The sequence below is a fragment of the Sesamum indicum genome, linkage group LG4 (genome assembly GCF_000512975.1).
Source record: "Sesamum indicum cultivar Zhongzhi No. 13 linkage group LG4, S_indicum_v1.0, whole genome shotgun sequence".
NCBI lineage: Eukaryota > Viridiplantae > Streptophyta > Magnoliopsida > Lamiales > Pedaliaceae > Sesamum > Sesamum indicum.
The window spans coordinates 8,465,292-8,474,692 of record NC_026148.1 but is presented as its reverse complement, the minus strand read 5'-3'; the positions used below and the strand labels follow the sequence as shown (position 1 = coordinate 8,474,692).

At 37.9% G+C, this 9,401-nt stretch overlaps 3 protein-coding genes across 3 annotated transcripts; 2 read left to right on the top strand and 1 right to left on the bottom strand.

Moving 5' to 3' along the window:
* On the top strand, window positions 231-3,145 carry LOC105160247 (mitochondrial import inner membrane translocase subunit TIM22). Its single transcript, XM_011077537.1, has 6 exons — window positions 231-701; window positions 1,219-1,334; window positions 2,011-2,137; window positions 2,493-2,641; window positions 2,743-2,805; window positions 2,888-3,145. Exons 1-6 carry the CDS (start codon window positions 384-386, stop codon window positions 2,925-2,927), a joined length of 813 nt encoding a protein of 270 aa, XP_011075839.1. The 5' UTR covers window positions 231-383; the 3' UTR covers window positions 2,928-3,145.
* Window positions 3,325-3,937, bottom strand: LOC105160246 (protein RESPONSE TO LOW SULFUR 3-like). The gene has a single exon (XM_011077536.2). The coding sequence runs from the start codon at window positions 3,861-3,863 to the stop codon at window positions 3,558-3,560; it is 306 nt and encodes a 101-aa protein (XP_011075838.1). The 5' UTR covers window positions 3,864-3,937; the 3' UTR covers window positions 3,325-3,557.
* On the top strand, window positions 4,773-8,463 carry LOC105160244 (autophagy-related protein 13a). Its single transcript, XM_011077535.2, has 4 exons — window positions 4,773-4,929; window positions 5,431-6,979; window positions 7,079-7,260; window positions 7,878-8,463. The coding sequence occupies exons 2-4, from the start codon at window positions 5,651-5,653 to the stop codon at window positions 8,194-8,196; spliced, it is 1,830 nt and encodes a 609-aa protein (XP_011075837.1). The 5' UTR covers window positions 4,773-4,929; window positions 5,431-5,650; the 3' UTR covers window positions 8,197-8,463.

Here is a 9,401-nt window from a genome sequence, read left to right as displayed (position 1 = left end):
CTAATACAAAGAAAAATGTCAACAACAACTAAGAACATCAATCATATATACACATTTTCTAATACAAAATTATGCATAAAATTGAAATTTAGAAAATAACCTTTTAATGTATAAATATTTACATTTATTAAAAAATTAGAATTTTATAGAAATTATTTTAATTACAAAAATTATATTTAAGTATTAAAAATGGATAGTGGGAGCTGATTTTCATGGGTTTTAGGGGTGAAAATGAAAATTGTGAATAATATTATACTGTACACTGTTATCCAATTCCTTCCTCTCTAAACCTCCACACCCAGCCCCTCCTCATACCAAATTCCGTTCCCCATTAATTCCACCAAAGAGTAGAGGGAGATCTATCAGCAAATTAATCGCAGACCATGGGCGAAACTAAACAGGGAGTAATGGTGGTGGAAATTCCCAAGGAGGCCGGCGGTTTTATGGGCCAATCCCAGCAGAACCCAGTTGCGCTGGTGCAGGCCAAGTTGAAGGAGGTGGAGATTAGGTTCAGGGGGTGGCTGGCCAAACAGTCGTTGCCGGTGGAGGCGGCCGTCGTTACCACCACCAGCGCCGCCCAAGGCGCCGCTATTGGCGCTTTCATGGGGACGCTTACTGGTGATGCTTCATCGTTGCTCACGCCGCCCCCGAGCGCGGCAAACATCAACCCGGAAGCTATGGCATCGCTGAAACAAGCTCAGGTCAGGTCTACTTTGTTTCTATTTTCTGGACTCTTTATCTTTGGTTAGTACTCTGTTGATGTATTTGATTGTATATGTGCTTTTAATTGATTGGAGATTTTTTTGCTCTGGTGGTGGGCGGTGTTGGCGATTTCTGCCTATGTTACAAGGCTACTTGTTTCACTTTCTCCTGTTGACACTAAATTTCTGGATTTAGCTTATCCCGTTGTTCCTTGAGGCAGGTTTGTCCTTTGGCTGGATTGAATTACTCGAACACTGACTTTTCCCACCCATGGCTGAATGTATAAATTACTTAGTGTTTTGAAATCTGAGAAAGATCTGACGTTGAGCAGTTTGCTAATTATGCTTGGTTGAGGATGGATGGAAAACTGAAGCAATTAAACGAGTTTGAGCCAAAGATAATGACAATGATCACGTTTTAGAGAATTCAAGTAATTCAACTTCTTGTATTTTGCTTGATAGGTGATGGATTTTTTATGAGGGAATGAAGGCTTAATATTTGCGGACTTTATTACAGGCTCTTGCAGGAGGTCCCATGGTACAAGCACGCAATTTCGCTGTCATGACGGGAGTGAATGCTGGTATTTCTTGTGTAATGAAAAGATTGAGAGGCAAGGAGGACGTTCAATCTAGGTATGGCTTTGCCAAAACTTGTTGCCCATCTTTACATCTCTGTTCATATAGGGGCTGAAACAGGAAAAGAGAGACAAAATTTAATGGAGATTTTGGGTTAGAGCCATTCTAAATCAGTTTAACTTCACTAATTCTAGACCCTGTTTGGTCAATTGAAAAAGTAGATGTTTCAGCTGAGTAACATGTTTTCTTTTCACAGTCTTCTCTTCCTGAAATTAGAAATGTTGCCCACTGGAGGATCTTAGTCAGTTATGTTTTTGTTTGACATTAACCTGCACATTTATATTAACAACTCATAGTTAGCCTGTTATTGTGTGTTTTAGCCCCCTCTCACCACTTCTAGAATGCCTGTCGATCGCCTTCAGCAATTCCTAAGTTGTTGTGCACATTTATCCTGACAAATGGCAGAGGGTGTCTTGGTACAAATTTTCCTTCTTTGAACTTTGTTCATAGAGATTGATGGAAGCTTTTGAAATTTCACTAAATGAACTCTTTAGCATGAACAATGATGTTATAAAGCAGTGATAATTCCTTTAACTGTCTATCAATGATAGTCACTTTCATCATCAGAAGAGAGAAGGAATGCAAATGGCAATCTACTTTACCATTTTTTCTGGAGCTATTATTGAAAAAATTTGTTGCGGTTAATGCTAATTGCTTGATTTTGGTGCTTCAGTATGGTTGCAGCTTTCGGTTCTGGGGCCATGTTTTCATTAGTAAGTGGTATGGGAGGGCCGAATCAGGCAGCAAATGCAGTTACCTCTGGCCTTTTCTTTGCGCTTGTTCAAGGTGGAATTTTCCAGGTGATGTGACCTAGATTCCAGGAAATTTGCCCGTATACATTCACAAAGCCTACTGAAACCTCCATACAGCTACTATGACACAAAGATCCTAAATCTATGGACAATTTTCTTTTTCTGCATGGATTACTTTTTGGTTGTTTTAAATCTACCACTTGGTTTGAAAGTGTAGCGTTTGCCACGGTATTAATCCCATTTGTTGACTTGGAATTTTCAATCCATGATAGATATATTGCAAATTGACGGAACAAAATTTTCATCCTACTCTTCTTTGATATTTTGACTCGTTAATAATGGATTTCTGTATTAGAAGTTCTAGTACCCTTATCCTGAGAGCATTTGTTATTGGTCAATGCAGCTGGGACAGAAGTTTGCAAAACCACCAGCTGAGGACGTGTATTATGTCAAGACAAGATCAATGTTAAGCAAGCTTGGCCTGCAGAATTATGAGAGGAATTTTAAGAAAGGCTTGTTGACAGACAGCACTTTACCTTTGCTAACTGATAGGTAAGTGTACTATGATGGAGGTATCACTAAAAATGCCTATAAATATGAAGTTAAGCCCTTTGCTTACCAATTGTTCCTTCCCTCTCTGTCACAATTTTCAGTGCTCTCAGAGATGTGAAAATTCCTCCTGGACCGAGGTTGCTCATTCTCGATCACATAGAGAGGTAAATCCCATTCTTAATCTTACGAACCAAGTTGCTCATTTCTTGAACATCTCAAACTTCAGATTCTCTGTAATGTCAGCAGGGACCCAGAGCTGAAAGATGACCAGAGAGGTTCCCGTTGAAGTACTACGCTGCAATCAGTATTGGGAAGACGATGGGAAATACTTTACATGTTCGACATAAAGAGACGATGACAATTTTGTTTCATTGCTTTGTTGTGTGGTAGAATGTTACAACTAGATTCAAGATTTGATAAATATTATGATGTTTCTTAATTATTTCCATCTTGATAGTCAGAATAACTAAATGCAGAATTATTGGGAGCTGCCCATTTTGGGAATTACATTGTCTTATTTTTTGCAAGTGGTCTGATGAGGAAACTTTCTGATGGTGTTGCATTTCCAGGTTGGCGCATTAGTGGCCACATGATCCATGAGACTCCGGAATCGAGTGATATTGATTTGCATACCTTTGTCTCTTTCCTCGTTAATTAGATGCCATCTTCAAAAGAGAAGCAACTTTTTTCATGGAAATTTGTAAGAGATTGATTTAGAGTAAAATTCCTCTCAATCTATTACAACTTTTCTACACATTGTTCCCTATGTCTAAAGCCAAATTGAGAAAAATAATAGTAGGGACACCAAACTTGAAAAATACTGATTTGGGGTGTCCTTCTCTCTTCCAGAAATCCTCTCCAAAAAGATACAAAAAAGAAAAAGAGGTAGTGGCACAACATTCTAAATGGTTAAAGATCAGAAGTTGGTTGGAGGAGTGGTTTTGACACCAGAGAGTTGTTCCATCAATTCCAGGATTCGAGCTCTGGATTCCCGGGCATGGGCCAGCGCCTCCGCCTCGAGCTCGCCAAGCTGGCAGCAAAGCCGCTCCTCCGCCTCCTCCGCCACCCTCAGCCGCTGCGACGCCCTCATTAACTCCTCCCTCATTCTCTCCTCTCTCTCCAAGCTCTTCTTCAGCTCCCTCTCCAACTCCTCGTTCCTCCGGCGCAGCGCCTCCTCGCCCTTCACTTTCCCTTGAGCCAGGATGGTGATGCTGGGAGCCATTATAAAACTACCCCAACTAGCCACACAGTCTTAACTATGGACATAAAATATTGCATGCATGGGTTTTTATAGGGCCAAAAATTGGATGTGTCCAGGTTCAATGTATCTCCGCCTCAGCTCTCTTTTTATTTGTGAGGTTTTCATTTATTCCCCCCCTATCTTTCATTATACAAAAGGAAAAACACACACACACAAACAAACAATAAAACACAATAATGAAGGAGTAGTCCCAGTTTTAGCATGTGGACTCTAATATCCAATCAAAGAGTTAGGGACCACTTTCTTTGTTAGTGCACAATTTCATTAAAAACAAGACAATATAACAATAATTTTGGTCCTGGCCTCTACAAAAAGGCCCATTGTGAAGGTGGCCCATAATTCAAAAGTAAATAATTGAACAAAAAGCCCACTTCAATAGAAAAGAGAATAAAATAATCGAACCAAAGCCCAGCCCAATCCCTTAGTGAGGAAAGTGGTTAATGACGTATGTTTTACTTTTGTGTTTCATGTCTATCTATATATCATTATTAGTATAACACATTCATCCTTATTTTGCTTCTACGTCTTAATTTCGGTTGATTGAGCTTTTAAAAATAGTAGAGGGAGCGGAGAGTACCAATTTGCAACAACTCCTCAATTTTGCAAACACTACTACACCTGTCCACAAAACTAGTACACGGCATGTGATTAGTGAAGTAATTAACATAATTTGTATGATTATATTAATTTTCAATTTTATTAAATATTTATTAATATTGGTAGAAAGTGAAATGATTATTTATAGAATGAAGAAGAAAAATGCAACTGTAGTTAACAAGACTAAAAAACAACCCATCATCACAATTCACATAATAAGGAAAAACAAATGTTCATTATTTGTTTTCGATTAATTAACCATACTTTAATGTTTAAAACTATAAACCATAAAAACAGCCTTTTGTCTCTCTCTCTCTCTCTCTCACTGCCAGCAGTCTACGCAATCTCTCTCTCTCTCTCTCTCTCTCTCTAAATTCTCTGTCAATTTGATCTCAAGCCTCCGTTTCTTCGAGGAATCATGTTCTATCAAGTAAGTGGTGTTTATTCGAATAAATCACTTCAGTTCTTCATTCCAGAAACACCATTTTGATTGCTGAATCTTGAAATACTGTCACTTTTACTGATTGGAGTTTTGTTATTCTTTTTGTTTTTTTTTTTCTGTGTAATCAATTTCTTCAACTTGGAATTGTGATTGTAAACAGTAATGGGCTCTTCGGAATCAAGATTCTTGATCGGTTCTGGTTATATTTATTCATGTTTTTGGTTTGTTAATTGCTTGACACGCCACATTTTTTGAATCTTGAATCTGGAAAAGAAGAAGAAAAAAGTTGTTGATTTTGGTGATTTCTTTTTTCTTTTTTTTTAAATCTTTTTTGGTGGACTGTTGTATTTTCTGCTGCATGAGTGGAAAATTATATCATGCAAGATTTCCACTGCAGCACTAATAATGATTAGCCCAGCAAAGGGTTTTATTTTCTCCTGTTTAATCGTATGTTATTTATTTATTTATTTATCTGGGATCAATTTTCAGGTGTATATATACAAATATGGAGGCATGCATTAGGGAGTTTGATTATGGGAAAATTATAGGCAAAAGAAAGAAAAAACACTGAAGACAATCCCGGAATTTTTTTCATTGGAAATTTCGGTTGATTGATTTATTGATCTTGAAAATAGCTGGCTTTGTAATTTGCATTCTATAATTAACTGTGGGATCCTGGTGCTGAGATTTGGTCCAAATAAAGACAGATATGGATTTGCACAGTTATCCTCAGGCTGAACATGGAAAGTTTGAGCAAATACTCAATCAGTTTCTTCTGAAAAGTTTGCACATTATACTGGACTCAAGGGTTCCAGCCAACCGGCCATCTAGTCGAGGTGGGGAAATAAAGAAGACTGACAAATGGTTTAATTTAGTACTAGGGGATCGGCCCTCTGCCATGGATAGCTTGAGTTTTTGGAATAGAACTTTGATGGAACCGATGATAATTGATATTATACTGGTTCAAGAATCGCCAAACCCTTCATCAGAGCTTACTTCACCTGCTGCGTCGGGAACGGAGGCATCTACTGAGACTGTCGTAGAGAGGTGGATGGTTCAGTATGAGGGTCAAAGGTTAATGGCCCCTCAAATTGGTGAAGCCACTTACAAGAAGATGTATAGGAAATCGATCATACTGTTACGCTCAGTTCATGCAATGTTGAGGCTCCTTCCAGCATATAAAGCATTCCGTAAACTATATTCCTTGAAGCAAAACTGTGATTTCGTTATCAACTACAAAGTCTGCTCATTTAGTTCCCCATTCTCGAGAGCGGAGGAAGAATCAATGAAGAAATATAGTTTTGTTCCCATTGACATCCAACCAGGCCGTCTTTCTGTATCTGTGATTTATCGTGAAGATCTATCTGATTTTAATCTGGATGTTCTTGTATCGTGTCCTCCGCAGATAATTACTGATTACGTCGGTAGCCCTCTTACTGAACCTATGAGGGCATTTCCATCTACGCCATCTGAGAAGAGTCGTCCGACATCTGTCCCAGTAAGAGCAAGGCAATCAAATTCTTCCTCCCCATTTCAACGACCACACAGCTGGACAGGTGGTCTGCATGAGGATGTTTCTTCACCACAGAGCCAACCCTTTAGTGTATCTCCACCTTTACATCGTTCCCCATATGAGTATTCACCTTCACCTACTGAGACATACATCCATAGGAATCAAAACCAAAGGTTCCCAACTCATCATAAGACGACGTCTGATGACTTACTTTCCCCTCCGTTCTCATCTTCTCCTTCTCCATCTCCCCCTACATACCTTTCTGGTGGAAATACTGTTCAGAGCCGTCTGCGTTCAGAAACTGCTCCCGTGAGTATTCCCCATCCAATGATGGGCAGAAGTCCAAGGTTCCTTTCTCCTAATTTGTCTGATCCAAGTAGGCATTCTCTTCCGCCTCTATCTCCTCGAAACACAAGGTATGATCCTTCATCCCATGAATCCTCATCTGGGATTAGGTCAATGAGGAGATTGGATTCTCTCAGAGCTGGAGAATCAAGTTCTGGGCCAATAAACGTCAGTTCAAAGGTAGGTTTTCTCAGAGTTGATATCATAGTCACTACTCCTTGTTGTTTATTGGTCTGCTCGTAACTGCTTCTCTGATTTCCATCTGTTTATATTCCTTAGGTGGCTCGAGATGCAAAAGAGGATTCCGGGCGGTTTTCAAGTCTGCTGTCCTCAAGTAGTTCGCCACGTGTTGGATTCTCGAGGAGCTCCAGCAGATTGTCTTTCCAGGATGACTTTGGCGATTGTGATTTCTCCTGTCCATTTATTGTGGATGATGTGGATCCTCCTGATAGCCAAGCAAGGTAATTCCGCTGACCTTGTCGAATGTGCCAAGAATTGCTCGAAAAGAAATTTAACACGCTGTTGGAAAATGTGGCATCTTGTTCTGTAGTTCACATTTCTCTTACAGGGGAAGTCCAGTATCGTTTTTGACTTTTAGGGATCCTCATTGGTATAGTTTCTGTTAAACGAATGATGTACCTATTATGTTCGTAATACTTTTATTTTAAAGCTTGATTAATCCTGCTATCAGAATTCTTCAGAGCCAAATGATCATTTCGTTTCATTTTATGCTAAAATAGTGACAACTATTATTGAGATATTAAAAGAATAATTCGTCCTATTTTTTACCATTAAAACAAGATGTCTCTAGGATTTCCTCCTTTTCTTGGTTGCTTTTAGCATCAATCTCACCAAGGCCTTCAAGATTTTCTCTTTGTCGGACACTGCAATAGTTTTTCGATGTCTATCTTCTTTTCTATTGATTTTTCCATAGTGGAGTTCCCAGTTCTTTAAACGAACATGAGATCACATAAGCCTGAACTGACCTCATGTGATGTGTGAGTGTAATAGAATATGCATATTTATTTCATGTTTATTCCAATTCTCCAGTGGCATTCACTTTCCGTTTTCCATACAGTCTGAACCCCGATGGAACAAAGAGTTCAGAAGTTTCTTCACAAGCATCCTCAACAGCCAAGAAATCTCAGGATGCGGCTGTCGGAATCCTCGTTCACATGCTAAAAACGGCTCCTCGTCTGCGTCAAGATTCTGGTTATTATACGTCTCAGTCGTCTAAGATCGAATTCGAGGGAGAAGTTGGAGCAGCTTCCGAATTCTTTAAACCTCGCAAAACATCAGATGCCCTCGAAGAACTCAAGGTTTACAAAGAAATGAAAGATCTACTACTCTCTAAGAGTGCAGCTCGTTTGGTCGGCAAGGAAAAAGGATGGACCTGACTGCATTGTAGTGTAACATCTGTTCTTTAGATAAGTTAACTTTGTTAGGCTTGTTGTCGATAGTTGTCGTTTATAGATCAATTTCCATTAGCATCATCAGTAATGTGATTACAAGTTCGGGTTTGTGGTTGAGGTTGATTGTTTCCAAGACAGTGTGTGTTGTGTCTTTATAGACAGCTTCATGCAGGAGACAGAACCAGTGGGACTTTTGTACATATAGTTATTGACAATCAGCAAAGGTATACCTGGTTTAACCAGTCTTCAAAAGTTTTTTCTAACCATTTAATTTGGCTTGTTTCATATGTTAGTTGTGTTTGAGATGGTCTGTAATTTCCTGTCACAAAATTCTTAGGATCATCACAGCTACCTGAGATAAGTGTTGAATGAATTGTTGTTCAAGCTTGTCTTGTATTTTGATTGGGGTTGCATGAACTGTTTAAATTTTTTATTATTTTACATCTATTGTCATAATGGAAAAACAGAAACTTTATTTTGTCACAAATATATAATAAACATTTGGGATAATAACACATTAAAGTATGATTTATGATCTATTTATACAAATTACTTGAAAATTATACATATACTTATAAAAAACGAAAATATTATTTATACAAACTATTTCTATTTCATGAAAAATTACTCATACACCTTCTAGAAAATATTGATATTATTATACAGACTATCTTGATTTTTGGTTACTATAAGTAATTTTTATAATTACACAAAAAAACATAAGTGGGATATATAATAGATTATAAATCATGGAGTGTAAATATAACTATCTCTAAATATTTGGTATGTATTGATTGTATGAGTGAATTACTGTTACATGATTATTTGCATATCTTCATATATACCACAAACATGTACGAAATCCCATTGATTTGAAAATAAAGAGGACGTATTAGACAAATTATACCCGTGTGAATAGGGCTGAGGGGAGAATAAAAAAGGAAAGGACTAAAGATTTTCATGAGATTCGATGAAATTATATGTAAATTTTATGTAATTATATTTAATAATGATAATGTTTGTTTCCTTCATATAAAATAGTCAAAATTTATGAGATTTGCTAACATTAAAAGAAAAATATTGTGATGAATTTTGGTGTGAATTTTGTGGTTGCTTTACGCTGGGAAAGTAATTTAAACTAGGACAGAAGACAGGAAAAAGAGGCTTTACGCTGACTATACATGTAGATG